Raw genomic sequence first — 21,109 nt, forward strand, 5'->3', positions numbered from 1 at the left:
GTTTCAGGCTGATACTGGTATACTCCTTCTCTAATAAGCATGTCCAATGGCGATTAGTGTAGCTAAACCTCCTGCAGATCCTCTCATTCTATTAATAAGGTTTAAGGTCAACACTTTCAGAATTTACAACCAAGTTCGCAAGGGAACTTTCCTAATTACCAAGATAGAGGAAAAGAAAATAAAGAACCAGAACTACAAGTGTTAACAACCATGGGAATTTCTATTTAGAGATCTTTCTAGTTACACAATGTCCCACATACCACAAAAACCAAATTTGCTACTTCAGAGTCAAGACTTCCACTGATAGAGATTGTGCCTCTAATAAATGGATTTATACACACCCTGCTCCCACTTTCATCCAGGTAGCCCCAGGACCATTTTAATATCTTGGCTCTACCACTTAACTTTCAAAGGGATTACTCAGTTACCATGACGTCACTCCCAAATGACTAGGTTACATGTAGTAAAGACAGCTCAGATTAAAATAGTTTATGCATGCTCACTCACACAAGAAATGGGTGTGTATGGGAGTGGGGGGGGGGAGGGGAGGGGCTTCCAGTCTTAATCTCTCTGAGAAACCAGCCTATTTCCATTTCAGCCAATACAAGGAGGAGTCTCCCAAATTATTCAGAAGGAGTCCCATTCCCAGTTTTCTCCTCTATGATCCATTTCCACACAGGGACTCGAGTGATTACTTAACCCCAACATCTGTCAGTTTTCAGCCCAAAAGGCAGATGGCCTCTATCTTGAGGCTTAGGATCCTCTTGTTTAAAGATACTACCTGGGCTTCTGATAACAGGACCTATGTGTAAAGAGAAGCAAGAAAAGCCATAAAGCATATAATGTTCTACCCTGTCTCTGTGAACTTAGTGACACACATACACACACTCCTTCCAGTGCTGACAAGTCCTAGTAATGGATAGCCCACACCTGCCCATGGAGCAGGCCCCATAGTCTAACGGTTTATTTTTAAAGAACTTCTTCTAAAATCTACCTTTTGCACTCTCTCTCACACACACTCCCTTCTCATTTCTTTCCTTCTCTCTCCTTTCTCCCTCCCTCTTAACCGTCAGGAGACCTACCTATTCAAAGGGGCAAAACAATCGGTAATCTCCTACGGAAAGCTTCACACTAGAGAATAAAAATGACATTATCACCATATGTGTATTCCTGCTCATGTCCTTTGTACCTGGTAAGCTTTAACAGGGTACAGGATACACAAGGAGTCTGTAAGAACATGCTGCTTTGGTCTGGGGCATCCAGGCTCTGCCCAGACGGCACTCAGAGAGCTGCTGGGAGCTCCTGGCTGGGCTCTCAGCTTTCTCCTCTTCCCTCAGAGTACCTCCTACTAGGCTAGGAGAGGAGGACCCATGAGTGAGGGTTTCACGGACAAGCACCAATGCTGGAGCTAATCACGAGAGGCGGACTGAAGGGTGAGTCCTGCAGTGACAGGCAGGCCTGTCCCGCCTGCAGAAAACAGTCTGGAGCTTGAAGAAAGGAGAGGGATGAAAGGAAGCAGTTAGGAAACAGGCCTGAGCAGAGCATGGAGTGGGAGGAAATGGGTACAGAGACTCGGGGAGGGGCCGAGCCTGCAGGTCAGGTGTGGAGAGCCTGCGAGGAGGCCAACCAGTGAGCTAGGTTTCAGCCTCCTGTGGAACTGGCTGTGGGGTGAGGCAGAGCTCAAGCTCCGGAGCCAAAGTGCTGGTGGGCAGCGGGTTGTGTGTGTGTGGGGGGTAGCCAGAGGCACTCAGAGCGAGGGATCTGAAGCCAGAGCACTTAGGAAGGAGACACTCAGAAGGCAGTGGACAGAGCCTGAGCTTTCAGTGAGGTGGTGAAAAGGAAACTGTCATTGCCCGTTTGGGCGATGAAGCAGACAGTAAAGTGAGCAACAGTGAGTAAGGGGATATGCTTCAGGGAGAAGAGCCGATGGGCCAGCTGTGAATGTGCAGGAGCCAGGACACAGTGATGTGTCACCGCGGTAGTCAGCTACCCACAGAGAGTGGTTACCACCCATGGTCTGCCACTCCTCACTTGGCGGCTGTCGCCCGGCTCCTCGGCCGCGCCCCCACCCCCACTACCCCACCACCACGGCTGGTGTTCATGCTGAGCGCATCCCTGCCTTCCCTGCTGTCCTTCTGTGTCCCTGTGGAGTGACAGCGCTGCCCGGCCTCCTCTTGGGATCTCTCTGAGTACACTGTGTGGCTTCCTTTTTACCAGACTCTCCTCCAGGCCTCCTTCCCTGTGCCTGCCTGCATCTCAGCCCACTCCTTAAATGGGGCATCCTTAGTTCTCCCACAGATTTATCTAACATATTTCTCAGATGGTCCTAATGATGACTCTCAAGCTTATTATTTCTGGTCCAGCCTCCCTGGTGCCCTGAACCCTCACATCCAAAACTTCCTGCCTGGGGGCTCTTTCCTTCCTGCCTCAGAGCCCTTGCCCTTCCCAGATGCCTACCCCAGATACTCCCCACGGATGGCTCTTTCCCATCTTTTAGGTCTCCTGTTCAATGACACTCCCTCACCACATTATCTAAAGTAGCCCCTCACATTGTGACTCTCTTCTCGACACCTGCTTATAGCCTTTGGAACACTGACCACCATTGGGCAACTGACTTATTTAGATGCTTATTTGCAAGGCCTAAACACTCTGTCTTGTTCACCATTATAGCCCTTGCACAGCACAGGATATTGGTGCTGTGAATCTTGGCTGAGTGAAGGAATGAATGCTCCGTGGTATTCAGTATACATTAGATGCTCAATAAACGTAGATTGACTAGGCTTCTGGGGATCAAAGGAATGAGTACAAGTTCTTTTGTCTTCCCTTCCCCCACTCTTGCATGTACAGGTAGTTTGTTCATCTCCCTGGTCCCCCAGGTCAAAATCCCCAGGGCCACTGTGGAATGTTTCCTTGTCTCTCAGAGCCAGTGGCTCATCAACTTTGATCAACTTTATATCCTCAGTGTCTCTCAAAGCCACAATCTCACCATATTCCTTGGTCAGATCTGCAAAACCCTTTAGACAGGCTACTGCAATAACTTATTAATTGGTTTCCAGGTCTCACCCTTCCCTTCCAGACCTAAACTCCCCAGCGCTGCCAGACATGCCTTCTCCCTTTGGGGAAAGGCCAAGCAAGCACCCACAAATATCAAGTGCCTCAACTCTCGTCCTTAGCCTCATCACCCAATACTCATCCCCTTGTTGTAATGATAGAAACAACGTGAATACTTAGTATTTACAGGGTTTTTTTTTTTTTAAAGATTTTATTTATTTATTTGAAAGAGAGAGACAGCAACAGAGAGCACAGGCAAGGAGGAGGAGAAGCAGGCTCCTCACTGAGCAAGGAGCCCGATGCGGGACTCGATCCCAGGACCCTGGGATCACGACCCGAGCTGAAGGCAGATGCCCAACCGACTGAGCCACCCAGGTGCCCCAGTATTTACAGGGTTTTTACATGCCAGTCGTTGCATTAACCATTTTATACATATGAACATATTTTACTCACTATAACAATCCTGTAAGTAATTTACTTGTCCCTGTTTTATAGATGGAGCAACTGAAGTCCGACGAACTTCCCCAATCTCATTCAAACCCAGGTGAACTGGCTTTAGATCAATCCTCTTCAGCACTGTGGTATATTACACTGCCTCTCCAAACTTCATGCATCAGCAGTACTGAGTTATGCTTCTGGTTGTTTATGCTCCAGCAATACCGAGCTATGTGTGGTCCCTTGAACTCTGTTAAGGCCACTATGCCTTTGTTCACACCATTTCTTTTGTCCTTTGGGAAGGCCCCATCCTTCTGTCTGATAAATACCAAACTATCCTTTAAAACCTCCCTGAGGTGATTGATGCCTCTTCTATGTGGTCTCTCTTTTGGCTCCTTGAGACTAAAGTCTCCCTTCCCCAATGACCACTCCTAAGGCTTATATGTACCTTACAAATACTTCTTTATTGCCCTGGTTTGCAATGATTCATTCCCATGACTGCACTGAAGGCAATCCTATGACTCACCTTTGAGCCACAGTGCTCAGGCACACAACAGATGCTCAATAAATGTGGATTTAACTGGACTTTCCGCAGAAGGGGTGAGTACAAACTCAATAATACTCAACGTGTCAGGACAAGAGACAAGTGTGTTCTCCATACTTTTTAAAGACACATATTCATGAGCAAAAACAAAAGCTCACCCAACACTCCAGATGCTTCTGAAAAGAAGATGTAGCATACATAAAAATTCAATACATTCTGACAGTTGCAGCGGTGAGTTTAAGATCCCCAAATGTAACTGCTGTTCAGGGCAACCACTTAGGAATGTGAATTCAGAAACATAAAACACACACACACACACACACACGAAACCCCAAAACCAACTTTTATCCTGTGGGTTCTCGGCAAAATACATTAGGAAACTTGCTCCAAGTAACTGAGTCGCAAGCTGCCCACTGGCATGGATAATGACACTTGATTCAGTTGTCACTGAGATTTGGATATTGTCACATAAGCTCAATGAAAGTATGAGATTTCTGACCATTAAGGTTAAAAACCAAACACCTTCTAGAATCTCTAAATTGTGCTTTAGCAACACTAAAGTCGCACCTCAAAACTGAGCAGCAATATTTATAGACCAATGTTAGTCCTTTCCTTACATATGTGATGTAAGTAAAAAAAGAAGCTTAAAGAGAGAGAGAGAGAGAGAAGCTGGATCTTCTTCCCTCCCCCCACAAAGTTTTTAATCCAAAGGGGGAAAAATGTTATAAACCTAAGGAGTAACATATAGCAGCGCTGGATTTCTGTCCCTCCAAGCAGCAGGTGAACGGCTGTACTGACTTAGCCTTGCAGAAATAACATAGGCGCAGGGGAGACAAAGCCAAACATAAAAAAAGAAACTGTTTCCTGTTAAAGAGAAGTGATGAGATGGGACATTTTTACCTTCTACGTGATCTAAGCAAGGAAAACTCCAAGTTTCTCACTATGCTAGTTCCCCTTATTCACAGAGGATATGTTTCAAAACCCCCAGTAGATGCCTAAAGCTGCAAATAGTACTGATTCCTATATATACACTATGTTTTTTCCTATACATAGATACCGATGATAAAATGTAATTCATAAATTTGGCACAATAAGAGATTAACAACCGTAACTGATAATAAAATAGATTATAACAACAAACTATAATAAAAGTCAGGTGAATATGGCCTCTGTCTCTTGTGATGTAAGATGACAAAATGTGTGTGTGATGAGATGCAGTGCGGCGAGTGACGTAGGCACTGGGACCTAGTCTTAGGCCACTATCATTGGCTTCTGGACTGTGGCTGACCACAGATAACGGGGACTGCAGAAAGTGAAATCAGAGATTGAGGGGGGGACTACTGTATTAAGTATGTGCTAGCTGTAGGTTTTCCGTAGATATTTTCCATCGAGTAGATGAAGTTCCCCTCCGCACCTGGTTTTCTGAGAGTTTTTGTCATGAGTGAGTACTGAATCCTCTCGAGTGCTTTTTCCACATATACTAATGTGATCATGTGATAATCCTTACTTAGCTTATTTCTGTGACAGATTACATTGATTGATTTCTAGTGCTGAACCATCTTTGCATACCTGGGATAAACTGGTCATGATGTCTGTTTTCATACATTGTTGGACTTCATGTGTTAATAATTTGTTGACAGAACATATGAGGTTTTCTTCCAGGCAAATATTCCCTAGAAGTATAAGCTTTAAGACTGTATCACTTAAACTCAATTTTAAATGACAGCAAGGTAAGAGAAAGTAAGGATATTTTGAAAGGTTTAAGACTTTATAGAGTATTTATAGAAGTTTTCATAAAATTAAAAAACAGATAATTTCCCGTAAAATAAAGAATATATGATAAAAAAGTAAAGTGTTTCCAATGGACTATGTAAGCTTTCCAGCAAGACAGCAGACAAAGTCCACACGCATCCAGACAACCTGTTGTCTGCCACAGTCAAGACAAAAAAGCCTGAAGGGGACAATAAACTGTCTTTGGGACGCAGGACAAGGAATATCAATTCAATACTGTGTAAAAATCTAGGCCTGAGATTAGGTCTGTACGATCCTCTAAGAACCCAGAGAGTTTAAAGTTACAGGCCCAGGCAGGCCCAGCTGGAAAAGAAACTTTCAAAGTTTTCCTGTGACAGAGCAAAGCAACAAACCAGTACCATGCTGAATCGGCGAGGCAAATGCGATGGAACCAACCAAAAAGGCTTCCATGATGAAAATGTCTACCATAATATAGACTTGAGGGAAGAGTGTGAAACCCTTCAACTCTCCTTCTTTTGTCTAAATGGTACACACACCCCACCCCAAAAAGCTCTGAGATGTTCATTCACATGCTCAAAGCTGGATTTACTCTTTGATCAATGCGAGAAGCTGATATTAAAGAAAAGGTTAAGATAAAGTCCTCTAAATTACAACGTGAATGAGAACAAGTGGCTAGGGAAAAAAAAAAAAACCATGTAAAATGAATGATCAGTTGGACAAAGTCAGCAAGTATGCAGAAAAAAAGCTAAGTCTGGGCAGGAGAGATATTCCCAGGGCTAGGGCTTACGCACCTGAGGGCGAGGGACAGGTGTCCTCACCTGGACACTGGGTACACTCACAGTGAGACTGGCAAAAAGACAACTTGAGGATGTCCTTTTGAAAGGACAGACTTAGGGAACCTGATCAGCCAGGTGCAGAATGGGGTTAATGTGGCAGCTGGAGGAGGACATAGCATTTAGAGCAGTGAAGGGAGGTCACAGAATGGGAAGAGTCCCACCGTAAGCATGTGCTACGCGCCCTTGGGAAGGACACAGAGCTGGAATTGATCACTGTATAATAAGAGAATGCAACAGCTACATATATCGCCCTGGACAGGAAGACACCTGCCCTTCAAGTTTCCAAATCTACATAATAAATATAAAGCAGTGCTGGTCCTTTGAGACCGATAATAAGTAGATGTACACAGAGGTGATCTTCAGGAAACCTATCTCCAAACTCCGAGAATCCTGGAAATCCCCAGTCACAAAACAGGCTGGGACAACTTCCACTAATAGGAAGGGAGGGAAGAAAATCCACCCCTTTTTCTGTTTCACTGAACTGAAAAAACGGGTCTGTGACTTGGGGAGTGGGGAAAGGCCTCCCACACTTGCCCACTTTGCTGGGAAGAGCCTAAGTTACTTCAGTTCTTTAAGAAGGAACTTAGAACTCAGGCTCTCTGCCAATGTGAGCTGTCTGAATTGCAGTGTTCTGGATTGGAATGCCCTGGGCTGGAAAGTCAGGGTCAGACTAGCCTGAGAATTCTCAGTAATATTGTCAACAGGTAGACGGGGCAAAGAAAGGCTCCAACCGCTCTTCAGGTGCAGACACACGGGTGCGATGTCAGAACAGCGCAATCTCTTTGAGGAGTGGCTTCAGGTGAGAGTAGAGACCGCATCATAGCCAGGACCACACCACTCAAATATTTAAGGGCCCCTGACAAACGTGAAAGGTAAGAAGTTATAGAATGTACTGCCACGAAAGTTGTGGTCTTGTTCATAGACAGCATTATCTCTTCAACTAATTAGTTGCATTTATTTTGCTGGGGGGGGGGCAAGGATGACACATCTTGAATAAAAACGACCAACACCGAAAGGTCAGGTCTCTGAACACATGGAGCAGAACAAGAAAAGCCTAGTTAACCTTAATTTAAATCTAGACTCTAACATGGTTTCGTGGGACCAACACTGTTCAGGTTGTATTAAAGGTAAGTATGACTTTAAAGTCTACTCAGGATCAGACAGAGGTGTGTGTGTTTTATAGGTGTATATTTGCACGTGCGCCTACAAATACGGCACGTCAGAGTATTGCAGGATGCTTCTGAAATCTACAAAATACCATGGGAAATTTCGGAAGGAAAATTTACTAAGTTTTCCAAAGTATGAGGTATCTGCATTCACGCTACACAAAGTTATGGATATAACAAAGAGAATACACCATTTCTTGTGTTCTTTACACACTGGAGCACAGAGATTATGAAGCTCCCAACCTGATAGGCAGCATCCTGTTTATGTGAGGGCACCATTGCTCTTAAACACATTCATGGGGACCGTGCAAGTCAAGTCGCGCAGAAAAACGAAGAACCTAGAGTTACGCAACTCAGAAGGCACGCCCTTCTAAAACCACAATAATGCCACCTTTCTGTGCCGGACACAATGGGGAGAGAAGAGAAACACTCCCCTCCAAAATCATATTCTCTCAATCTGAGTGTCAGCAACTAACTCTGAACTGCCTTTCACTTCTGCCACCAGCTTCATCCTGATTTTAAAATTCTCTTGTCCTCCACCTATTCTGTCAAATATGTTACAAAATGAAAAGGCCAGCCTGTAGTAGGAATAAATGTCAGCAAACCAGTAAAAAAACAAAATGGCAAAGTTATGCAGACCTGTCTCTTTCAAGCAGACAATACGAAACAGGCTAACTGGAGCGATCCTTGCATTGCACATCTGCATCTTATAAAGGTCAAATATTTAATAGAAGGGAACATCTGAAAGGCTCTACAAAGGGAAGCAGAAGCCTCCAGTGCCTGAGTGAAGGAAGCGGATGAATCTGATCAGATCAGAGACAGACTTAGACAAAGTATCTCTCCTCCTCCCTTTTTCCTCCCCCCTCTACTCACAACTCATCCCCTTCTCACCCACATTTCAAAAGAACAACTCGAGAAGCACAGGCCAGCAGGATTACGCAGGAAATCCGCAAGGATGACAGAATACCTGAAACAGTGCCCCCCTGGCAGGGGAGAAACTTTCCAAACTGTCGCCCAGTAAACAAAACCCCAGCTGCTAAGGGGCTGGGGCAGTCTGGCCGCCTCCAAAGCCAACACATTCCCTCTCCAGGCAAAGTATCCCCGCGGTTTTTTTACCTTTGTGTCCGCCGAAGCCTGTTCCCACTCCTCAAATGAGGCAAAGTAAAGTTTGAGAGCACAGTCCAAAAATTGGGGTCAGACATATCCATTTCTTTCTCTCTTCAATTCACTGTGGGTTCAAGGCCATAAGGCCAAACCAGGGAGGGGGCGGTAAAACGGCAAAAGAAAAAAAAAGGAAAAAAAAATCCCAATTATCTACTCGCTCCCTCCAGAGGAAACGTGCTGTGAACTGTGATCTCAAGAACAACTTGGAGCCCGTTTGAAAAGTACCCGTCCTAGCCTTTAATTAACACACAGCCATTTCTCCAAGGTTCAGGAAACTTATTTCCTCTTGGGTTTGCCCTCTCCTGGTCAGCCTTGGGCAGCTATAAACAGTAATTACAAGAGTTGGGCCGTGCGTTCTGCACAAAATGCTGTCTGTGTGTGATTCAGTCCAAGGTACTTTGTCATCTGTTTGGCAGATACCATTTGCAGCTCCTGCGGGGGGGCGGGGGGGAGACGACTATTTTAAGTCTTTGGTTCCGGGAGGCTGTTGCTTATCAGCAAACCATTCAACATCCGAACATGCCCAGTGCCGAGTTTCCTTTTGGTATCTACATACAAGGAAAAGAACTGAAATACAAAAAGCGCCTCTTCTCCCCCTTCGGGGGTGGGGGGGCGTGGGGGGGGGGGGAAACTTACAAGCACTTTTAGAAAGCTGGCCTACAGGCGGACTTGAACAAGACACCTTTGTGAGGCTCCGCGGCCAGGGGCTGGGCCGGGGGAGGCCCCCTCCCCACCCGCAGACCCTCCCCCGGGAGCGAGGCCTCATGGGAAAGGGGGCCGGCGGGGCCCGTGCGCGAGCCCAGGAGCAGCCCGGACCCCAGCATCCCCCACCCGCGCCCCGCACTCCGCGCCCCCAGCTCGCGGCCCCAGATGGATCATTCCCCCCAAATAAATAAATAAATCCAGCCGCGGCCAGCACTCGGTGAAGTGAGCGAGGCGCACACCTGAAGGCTGGTCTGTGATTCACTGCAGAATGGATCACCAGGAAAACACTCCTAGGAAGTGAGTAATTACTCTTTACCCAGACGCTCTTTGCAGGAAAAGCACGCCAAGGGGATGCCACACTCACGGAAAACGTCAGTCAACTATATTTATGAGTTTACATCCATTTGTTGAATTAGGGCAGGCGCACCTGTTTGGCTTCGTGGACAGCAAACACGGCCCGGGAATGGTCAGCTACTACCTGTAAAGACACTACCTGGCGTTTATTTAACAAATGCTCCATTATTTCCCTTCCACGTGTGCTCAGACTTGAAGGAATATAAGGGAAGGTTGAATCCATGTTACTGTTGTTCATCTTGAAGAAAGGCATGGTATTCAAATAACTCCCCAAACCGACAAAATGCTTGTGTGAAAGTCTATGAAGGAAAAAAAATTAGGATTTAAATTAACTGCCTTAAATCTGGCGTAACAGGGTGAGAGATACTAAATTTTGCAAGATTTTAATTAAAAAAAGAACTCATAAAAATGGTTTAGTTCACCTACTACATACTGGAAACAAACTTACAGAAATATGAGAGAGACAAGGGGAGGGGGGTCAGCTGACAAAGGGGGGGATAAATAAAGAACAGAAGTGCACTTTGGGATCCTCTTTATCTAATTCTTATGATTCCCGAAATATTTTAGACCCCAAGGACTCTGGGAATTTCTGATAATAATTATTTTACAGGGCTTTCTTACGTATTAGCTCTTTAAATTCTCACTGAGCCTCCTCAGATCCTTGGTATCTACTAAGATAGACGAAGGCGGCAATATTTTCTCAATTTAACAAGTGACAAAATACACTTCACCAGACACTTAGGAACTTGGTTCAGTATGTTTTGCTCCATACTAAGCCATTTCTTCTCCTTCTTCTTTTTTTACTGTTTTTAAGGACTTAAAAGGGTATTTTTTAAAGGCTGACACAAAGACAGTACTACCCATGCTCCAAAGCCGTTTGTCAACCTCATTCCTTGGACATGTTAGGCTGGGTAATTCTTTGTTCTGGTTCTTTTTTTTTTTTTTTTGTACATTGGAGGATGTTTAGCAGCATCCCTGACCTCTACCCACTAGATGCCAGTTGTGACAAAAATGTCTACAGATATTGCCAAATGTTTCTTAGGGGGTAAAATCACCCCTGGCTGAGAACTACTGCTTTAAATAAAACCTCCCTCTGAGAAAGGTAGCGCAGAGCATTGGTTAAGAGCAAAAAGCTTGGGTCTGAATTCTGGATCCAACAATTACTATGAATTAAGACAAGTCACTTAATCTCTGCCCATTTCCCCCATTTTGGGGGCACATGATAGGACCAACCTTTAAGAGATCAACATATATAAATGAGATGACATATATAAGCCCCTATAAGAAGTGTTTAGAACACACTGAGCATAAATGTCAGCAATACGCAGAAGTTAAAAGAATACAATGCTGAGAGGTGTAGGAATAGAGCGGAGGACACTCCACACCATGCCCTCTACTTTCATGGTGGCAAGAACATGCCTCCACTGAGGTGCTGGACACACCGCTCACACTGAGGTGTAAACAAACTGTTTACTGCTGTCTTCCCTATTACTCTGTGAGTTCCTCAAGGCTGTAGTCATGTTTTATTGATTTCTGTTTCCAAAATCTGATGGTTCCTGATTTACATAAGCAGTTAGTAAGTACTTTTTGAATGGAGATACTTGAGGTACTTGGGTTTTTCTTAAAATGCCCTAAAATTATCAGTGTTAGCAGGTCAACTGATCTTTTCAGAGAATCTTAACTTCTTACGAATCCCATGAAGATACTTTTAAGTTCTAAAGAATTGACTAATTTTTATCTACACGCTGTACCTGAAAACAGAAGTACTATCATTCCTCATGTCTTAACATTGCTCTAAGAAACATCACCATCAAAACTAAGAGAAACTCTCTTTGGATCCCACCCACCACCTCCATCCCCAAAGGTAAGCCCAGGGAATAATTTTTGTGTTCAGTTATAGGTATTTGAGTTTAAGAGGGAAAATTATGTATTAGAGGCTGCCCAGAGAAGAACCATCAAGATGGGGAAAGGAGACATGAAAGTTATCTACATTACATGGTGAAGAAACTCTGTGTTCAAAGTACAGAAAAATTTCGGGAGCTTGGCCGTGGTCCTTGAATACTGAAATAACTACTATGTGGGAGAGTCTTCAGATCCAAAGATGAAAAGGGCTGAAAGGCCAAGAGAGGATGTCCTATAAGAGTGTCTGAGTAGAGGGAACTTGAAGGAGATGCAGTGCACAGAATTCAAGTTCTGGATGGTTCCAAGAACTAATGACACTGTACCCCCCAACTCCTGTATTCTATTTCTTCTAGGAAATTCCTAGTATTGGGGCAACACCCATAACAATGATAACTAAAATGGGTAAATGAATACATAAAACATCTTTTTCTTCTCTTGATTAGATGATAAATATCCTGGCCTGTGAGCAGTTGTCATTACAATCTCCACTCTGTACATTCTGGGTAATCCACCCTGCAGATTTTCAAAGGGATGGGTAAAAACATATTTTTTTTAAAACTACAGATACTTAAACATGTTTTTTGCACTTAGGAGGCTTGGGAAAATTTGGGTCATAGCCAAAATGAAAAAATAAAAATAGGTAAAGTACATGAGAAGCCAGAAATGAACTACTTAACACAGTGAAAGTGGCTGATACATTCCCACATTCGTTTAAGATAAGAGTAGGTGTGACGCTCAAGTGTAACTTGTCTTCTAACCTGTTTGACTTGATTTGGGAACCTATGATTCAGAAGATAATGCAGTCAGCAAACACAGGAATTAAAATTGTCAGAACTACTGACATTTTCCTACAGACAAAATAATTATATGGGCTAAAACTATAGTTTAATTGCAAGTACAGTGAAACTGGCTACAGAATTAAGAGGAAATTGAGATTATTGGAAATTCTTAAGACTATAGCTGGTCTAAGTCAATATACATATATTCAGCAAGATTTTCTACTTATTGCACAATAACAGCCTACACAGTAATGAACAAGCTTGTAATCCAAAATGCTCAGTCGTTTAATCAGATGATATTATGAGCCATTGTTTTTACAAGAAAGGTAAATGGCAATGAAAAATGAGCTTGTCACACTACTGAAATGCTGGCTTAGAATGAAATAAGTACTTAAGAACGGGTCAAATTCTTCACTGTTTACCCCCCTCTTATATACAAAGAATTCCATGTTCTTTTCACTGACTTGAATTCTCCCATCCACTTCCCACCCTCGGCCCCATGCCCACTCATTAGGGTTTTCTCCCACCCTACACAGAATAGTGTTGCAGATAATATCCCTGGAGACTTCCTTGAACTTAAACACTGTGGGAGACTAAGCTCTCTAACGCAGGTGTATAGCCTGGGAATCTGTCAGCTCCCTGCACCGACACTCTGGCCACAAGGCCAATTCCAATGAGAAGACACTATGAAAAGTGGTGTTGATACCAAGTTTCCAAATGTATTCTACCTGATCTTGGCCTCCCCTGGGGATTGTGCTATAAACTAACGTGGATCTCTATCCAACCCCGTTTTTAGAGCACCTAGAAGTGACTACTTCCCTAATATTGTCCATACCTACAGGTCTATTTTGGTCACCTTCTAAATGCTGCCTTGCGAACTGAAAGGTAGAAGTGTGAGCAGCAAATTGCCCATCCTGAATAAGCCATCCTTGTAATCACTGCACATATTAAGAAATAAAGCTTAAAGGTGGAGCTAGATATGTGAAGAAAGTTGCATCAAAGTGGTGTAGGTTGAAAGAAAACTCTACTAGTGTTATTAAACAATTTTTTTTTTTTTGCTCACATTACCAAACTATGAAAGAAGATAAAAGAGATAAATGAAAATTATCGTGTAAGGATAGATGTGAATGCCTGATACCAAGAGATGGATAATAAGTAAGGTTATATCATCCTTGGAATATGAAAAAAAAATTTAAACACTATCACAAGGTAGATTCACATTTATAGAGTGAGGAGATAAAGCTAACACAATAAAACTGATTTATATTTCTTGACAGGCTGAGCAGAAAACTGCATAATCCCCAAGGGCTGGCTGAAGGATAAGGTCCGAGAGAGCAAAGGACAGGCTGAAGACTGGCTAGAATGGGAAGAGAACATAACATTTTCCTCAGGTACTCCTTGAATTCTAGGAGAATCATTGGCTCAGGAAATGTAGCAAATAACCAATAACTTTCAAAAATCCAAGAGGAGAGAACAGATGAATACAGACAATGAAATACTTATCTCCCACACTGGTGACTCCTTGATGGGTAGGACAGAGAAGTAGAGTAGAACATGTGTGATGAAAGCCCACCATACAGGACCGGGTGAGGTTTCATGATCACTGCTTGCAAGCACATCACCCTAGCACTCTATCCTCTGGCCCAGCAGCAAGAGAAGCCGCACGGTTAGGCTGACAGAGCTCTGTGCCTCTACCCTCTGCAAGAGGAAGTGGACAGAAAAGGTCTATCACCCTTACGGGGCTGCTGCAAGGGTCATCCTATGGGAGATGACAGAGAGGGAACCAGAGATGAGTGCGTCACTCCATTCTAAACCAGCTGTCTGGAAGGTCCACCAATAAGTGACACAGAGTAGTGGCCTGTAACAGAGCTAAGCAATCCAATTTGGGAGCAGAGAACAAGGCTTGGAGATCAGACCCCTCATCTCACAAAGAGGAAGGCTAACTCCTATCTTACTTGAAGACCGAACTTCTGGCCACTTTTTCTAGGCAGCCTTCCTTTGAGGTTCCCTATCCCCACCAGGTTGAGTATCCCTCTGCTGGCCTCTCCTCCTGAGAGCTTCTGCAGAGAAAAGCTTCTCCCACTATATCAAAATCAAAATCTATTTGTTTGCAGATCAATCCTCATTGGAATACGAGCTCCTTGAGGGAAGGGCTCTATCCCCTTCATCTTTAAATCCTCAATACAACCATTTGGATGAATGTTGAGAGAAGGGAGAAAAGGAAAAAAGATTTGCTCAGGGTTAAAATGATACTTGATAGCAAAGTCAGGTATAGAATCCTGATATTTTGAAGACTCAATTTGTACATGTTTTAAAAAGCTTTTTTGGATCTATTCCTCCTGAATTTCATGACTCCACTGCTGTACCTGTTAGGCAGGTCTATTGTCTCAGATTTCAAGATCTCAGAAAATAGAGACCATGCATATATAGTTTTATGTATGTATACATATACATATATATAATTAGTTTATATGAAGTACTAAATGCTTTTTGACTGTAACAGTGACCCCCAGTTAGTAATCATTGTATTAGTCTCCCAATCTGGAATTAACTTCAAGGACATGGAGTTTCTTGATCCAGAAGCTTGGGTCTAAGGTTCATCATTTCTTATCCGGTTCCTGAGCATGAATTACAGTGCAATTATCACAAGTGTCAATTTGGTTTAAGTGGGTCAGGGTAGTTATATTTAGCCCTTTAGTAGCTGACACTAAGACCTTTCTGTAATGTAAGATTCAAGTTAATTTATCAGTTCTTCTTTTCTTGAATATTTTTTCAGGTCAGATATCTAAAGTCATGGAAAATTATCCCACTAAAATAAGAGATAAGAGTTTCCATCAAAGTACCACATAGGGAGCATATACAGACCGAGCTAGAAACCATGTGCTTCTGCTAACAGTCAGAAGTTTATTCCATTGTTCAAGTTGATTCACAGTATTCCACAAATCAGAGGCTATCATTTTAGGGAAGACACGAAATATTTTAGCCAAGGAGTTCTCAAGCTAGCCTTAGTATCTATATCTAGTAAGTTATGTCATTTTCATTACCAGCAAACCAACCAACCAGGATTTTAAAAGAAATATTAATTCATAGAACAAATACAATGTTTAGAATGAAAAGTGTTCAATCTATTTTCATAGATATGCAATCAAAGCATCAATTAAATATTTTTACCCATTTAAGTGGCAAAGATGGAAAAAAAGATACCATCAATGCTGGTGAGAGCACAAGGACGTAAGTTCTCTCTACTAACTATCTGGAAAGCTATCTGGAGAATGAAACACACACACACACACACACACACATACACACACACCCCAACACATACATCACCTATACACAGACACACACATAAATGTACATGTCTGCTACATACGTATACATATAATATACACATACAAATATATATTTTAACTATGAACTGACATCCTGAAACTTACACAAATATAACCAACTATATACACAAACATTTATGCATATGGAAATTAATCTCAGAATTCCTTATAATTGCACAATATGGGTGACAAAAACCAAAGGTACAACATGTTAATAATGTTAATAAATTTAACTTTATTAGGGTAAATGCTAATAAATACTGAAATAGCCATAAAATAAAATACTATAAAACCAATAAAGACAAGAATAATAGATTACAATGATATCCAAGTTCTAATCCCTGGAGCCTGTTAATATGTTACCTAGTAGGTCAAGAGGAATTTTGAAGATGTGATTAAATTAAGGGTCTTGAGAGGGAGAGATTTTCCTATATTATGAGGGTGGGCCCTAAATGTAATAAGTGTCTTTGTAAGAGGGAAGCAGAGGGACATCTGACTATAGAAGAAGGCATTGTGACACAAGCAAGATGCGACCCTGCTAACTTTGAAGATGGAGGAAGGAACGAAAGGAATGCACAGAATGCAGCTCTAGAAAGAAGCTGGAAAAGTCAAGAAGACAATTTCTACCTTACTGTTTCTGGAGGGAGCTCAGCCCTGCAGACACCTTGATTTTAGCCCAGTGAAACTGATTTCAGACTTCTGGTCCCTTGAACTCTAGGAGAATAAATATATGTTGTTTTAAACCATTTAGCTTGTCATAATTTGTTACAGTAGCCATAAGAAACTAAGACCACATTTGTAAAGTATACATAATGGGAAATCCTCCAAAAATGTGTTTAAAAAAAAAAAAAACACAGAAAAAATAAATGGAGCAGTTAGGATATAACTTGCTTATAATATATATATGAGTGTTTATGAATACAAAAGAGAACAAAGTATTTTTAGTGGCCATCTATAAGTGTGGAATTATGGTTGATTTTGTTCCTTTATACATATATGTGTGTGTGTGTCTATTCTTTTTTACAATGAGTCCTATTATTTTTAATTAGGAAAAAAACTCCATCCCCAGAAGCCATATATCTGACAGTCCTTTTACCATGACCTGAAAGTTCATGTTCCTGTGAATTTTAGAATACTGTGAAGAGTTTACAAACTTAAAACGATACACTTACATGGACATTTTCATAAAATTGGATTGGCATCTTTTGGCAAAATAAAATGCAAATGTAAAAGCTCTAAAAACCTTAGAAATACTAACATTGCTTTAAAAATGAAGTCTTTCCTACGCCCGGGAATTTCAGAATATAAAAATGAAAAATAACTGTTTCTACACATAAATCCTTACCTGTCTATGGCAACTGGGCAAATGGGTATTTTCAAAGCTGGACTGGGTTATAAATCCATACAGGGCTGTGTTTTGGGTTGAATATATATGTTGTTATTTGCAGACTGGCCAGGCTGTGCATTTTATGTGACCAATTCTGAATTCCAGAATTATTTCATTGTGCTGTACATGAAGACTTTCTTCTTTCATTGCTCAGAACATTTACTTGTTTTTAAGATTTTATTTGAGAGAGAGAGCACGAGTGGGGGCGGGGGGGCAGAGGGAGAGGGCAGAGGGGAGCCTGATGCAGGGCTTGATCCCAGGACCCCAGGATGATGACCTGAGCCGAAGGCAGACGCTTAACCTATTGAGCCACCCAGGTGCCCCCAAAATCATTTACTTTTGACAAAGCAAGCTCTATTTTAATATTAGCCAACATGTATGCGGAAAAAAAAAAGACGTTCCTAACTTCAAGATATTATATTGGCTGTAATTTGGGATTACCTCTGCCCTCTTCCCAGCAAACACAAACTTGTTATTTCCCATGATGCTAGATAATTTAGATTTTACTGTCTTTACTCAGCTGGATTATGAGGACCGAAAGGCACAGACCAAGTTTCTGGTACCAACCAAAGAAACACTCTTTGAACCAATGTATTGTAAGACATATCATAGAAGACAACTATATTAAAGTTAATAGTTATCAAAAAAAAAAAAAAAACTTTCAAAAAGAAGTTATTCCGGGTTTAAGAGCTGTAGCAACAGTCAATCATGTCACCCAATATAGTGGCAGATGGGTGATAGATGAATATCTATCGGTGTGAAGTAAGAATGATCTCTACAGGTGGCTTTTAGCAAATGAAGCACATACAGAATTATAAAGAATGCTAATACACCAATGATAAAAGAAAAACAGGGCCAGATGACACGTACGCAGCAGAAATAGAAAACTCAAGAGAGTAGAAAAAAATCTCATTTAAATGCAACAAAAATACACTAGTTGGGAAAACTAGAAATTGAGAGAAAAATAAATTAAGTTCTCACTGTACATAAACTAAAAACAGAGCAGCAGATTTTCACGTTGTACGGGGCGCCCTGGTCAAAGGCCTCCATTACCTCTTGCCTGGATTCATAAAATGTCTTCCTCCTCCCCACTGCAAACTATTCCTCTAAAGCTGCCAGGCCTAACGTGTGCACACAATCGTTTGACCCTCCCTCCCGTGAAAGAAAATTCAGTGGTTGCCCACTGTTCTAGCAATATTCCTTTAAGTACAGTTTCTGTCCCACCATCACTGAACTACCTGGAGTGCAGATTTGAGGAGGCTTCTCCACACCCACGGGCTGAGGATTTCTGGGCATGAAGCCCAGGAATCTGCATTCCACCCAAGTGCCAGGAGGGGTGGGGGGGCTTCTGCACATTAGAGTTTGAGAGGTTCGTTGTTGGAAAATCAAAATCTCTTTAAATGGAATACTTTATAAACACAGTCCCTTATTGCTCCTGCCTCATCCTTGGACACATGTCCCTTTGTGGTTTATGCTCCAATAATAAAAAAAGTATGTACTTGTCAGAAAGAGTGAGTTACTTTCAGCTCCCCAGACGCAGGAGCTGTGCCATACCTCATTGCCTCATTGCCTTTGCACATCCTGTTCCCTGTTCCTAGAATTTCCATCTCCTCTGACTGGAAAACTTCTGCTCATCTTTCAAGTGAGAGATGTAAGGTCCCCTCTCCAGCTAAGTCAGCCTGACTTTCTCTTGCAGACCTGAGAGGTTTTCCTCCTGGATCTCGAATGAACTTTATACATACACACGCCTCTTTTAGAGCAGTCATTTTACTAGAGCACAATTGTCTACAGGGCCAATTCTCCACAAGGTTTTAAGCACTCTGAGTACAAGGACAGTTTCTATGCACCGTGTAGGCCTCTCAGTACATCACAGATACTCAGCAGACTTCATGGATGCACACACATTATTTTTTAAGGCTTAAAACACACACATATACACACAAACCTGTTATTTTTCTATTTCTATTTCTCTAATTTCTACGTACAAGCCCTAAGGGGATGCTTCTAAAACCATGTTGCCTTTTGTCAACTGGTTGGATGGCTTTTCATTTAAAGCACTGTCATTACAGACAATCTTCATGATTATTAATAAAAAGAACAATGAAAATTTAAGACTGATTTTTAGGCAGATTTTAGTGGTTCATTAAGAAATGAACCAAAAAAAAAACCACTATTAGCTTTTTATAGTCCATCACAACAAGTATGGCTGAAGTCAAGTGTTACTTTGTCCCCTCTGAAAAGATGACTAAAAATGAACTTGGGCAGTGTGACCTTTTTCCAAGGCTGGAAACTCAATCCTCCTGGGTACATAATCAACATGTGCACCCCAAACCCCCCCACCACACACCCCCTCCCTGCCCACTGCTGTGAACAGATGAGAATTTTGAGTACCATGGCAAGAGTGCTCAAGGTCTGCAACCTACTGGCCACCACCTCACAGTCCCAGGCTCCTGGCTCCGGTATGTCAACCTGCTCAGTAAAACTCTCCATCCCATTTAGGAGGAACAGACATAGTTGATCTGTCTCTTCTCCTAGCACCTCTCTTCCTCTTTGGCAGATACCCATTTTTACATCTTGATCTTGCTCGTATTCCACAGTCAACCAATCCCATCTAGGGGTCTAAGAATTAACCTTTTTTTGTTTGTTTTTTAGAGACAGCAAGGCAGGGGAGGAAACAGAGGGAGAGGGACAGAGAATCCCAAGCAAGACCACACTCAGGGAGGAGCCTGACCCGGGGCTCGATCCCACGACCCTGAGATCATGACCTGAGCCAAAAATCAAAAGTTGGATGCCCAAGTGACAGAGCCACCTAGGTGCCCCTATGAATCAACGTTTTTATTGATAATGTTGAAGATCTTACTATCCGGCAGGGTTTATATATGGAAGGAAATTAAAAGTTTTAGAGAAAGGTACAAGGAGGAGGGCAGAGTCCACTCATGACTACAGGAGCGTGTTGAGTGAATGATGCCAATCCGAATCTGGAGATGGGCTCCTCAAGAGCAATGGCCACTAAGTCACCTCCTCACCCCTCTTCACTAGAGAAAAATAGAAGTGAAGCCGTAAAACCCTGCAGTGAGAGGGCTATTAGGCCCTGAGGCCGACACTACCGTCTCTTATTTGTCAGACACGCATCAAGGGTAGGTGGCTTATTTACTAATTATGCAGCCACCAAAAATGATCATTACAAATTATATAACAGCATAGTAATACATACATGGAGAAAAAAACCCCAGAAGTAGCCTAACTATGGCATGATTACCATCACACAGAACACATATGAATACTGGAAAGGATTTGTACATATCATGGAAAACTGAAACAGTTCATCCTAAGTGATTTATTTTACTCTTTCATTTCTGTTATTGTTTTAATATATATTAAAGCACATGATATATTTTAACAGTATTTCCTGGTCTTTAGTTAACTTGCTCCATTATCACCTCAAATTGCCTTGATGCCAACTCATCTTCCAACTCCCTGCAAACAACACTGCTTGATACGAAAACACACAGAAAAGGTAGTAGGGCCCAGGCTGTCTCTGGTGGAAGCTCAGGGAGGGACAACTTCAATTGTTCAAAAACAGTGGACAATAAACTGCTGGGGGCTGAAAGATAAACATAATCATCACTAAGCATTTTGGGTGGCACATGACATCATCAAAGCCCTTTCTCTACCCATTCAAAATAATCATTTCTTTTATTT

At 42.3% G+C, this 21,109-nt stretch overlaps 1 protein-coding gene and 1 long non-coding RNA gene across 16 annotated transcripts in view; one reads left to right on the forward strand and one right to left on the reverse strand.

The window, feature by feature from the left end:
• Window positions 1-21,109, reverse strand: part of MAST4 (microtubule associated serine/threonine kinase family member 4) — a 550,957-nt gene that overhangs the window by 153,151 nt on the left and 376,697 nt on the right. Inside the window, exon 1 of one of the 15 annotated variants that reach the window (XM_036106791.2) lies at window positions 8,901-9,350. The exons of 13 other annotated variants lie outside the window; for them this stretch is intronic. In XM_036106791.2, the coding sequence (XP_035962684.1) occupies window positions 8,901-8,992 (92 nt within the window). In that variant the 5' untranslated portion in view covers window positions 8,993-9,350. Of the gene's footprint in view, window positions 1-8,900; window positions 9,351-21,109 lie in introns of those variants that run through there. One more of the 15 variants, XM_036106795.2, reaches the window with a different exon arrangement.
• LOC118544842 (uncharacterized) lies at window positions 13,848-16,766 on the forward strand. The gene is made up of 2 exons (XR_013445784.1): window positions 13,848-14,079; window positions 15,465-16,766. It is a non-coding gene; the product is annotated as an uncharacterized LOC118544842 (long non-coding RNA).

This window comes from Halichoerus grypus, chromosome 2 (genome assembly GCF_964656455.1).
Source record: "Halichoerus grypus chromosome 2, mHalGry1.hap1.1, whole genome shotgun sequence".
Classification (NCBI taxonomy): Eukaryota; Metazoa; Chordata; class Mammalia; order Carnivora; family Phocidae; genus Halichoerus; species Halichoerus grypus.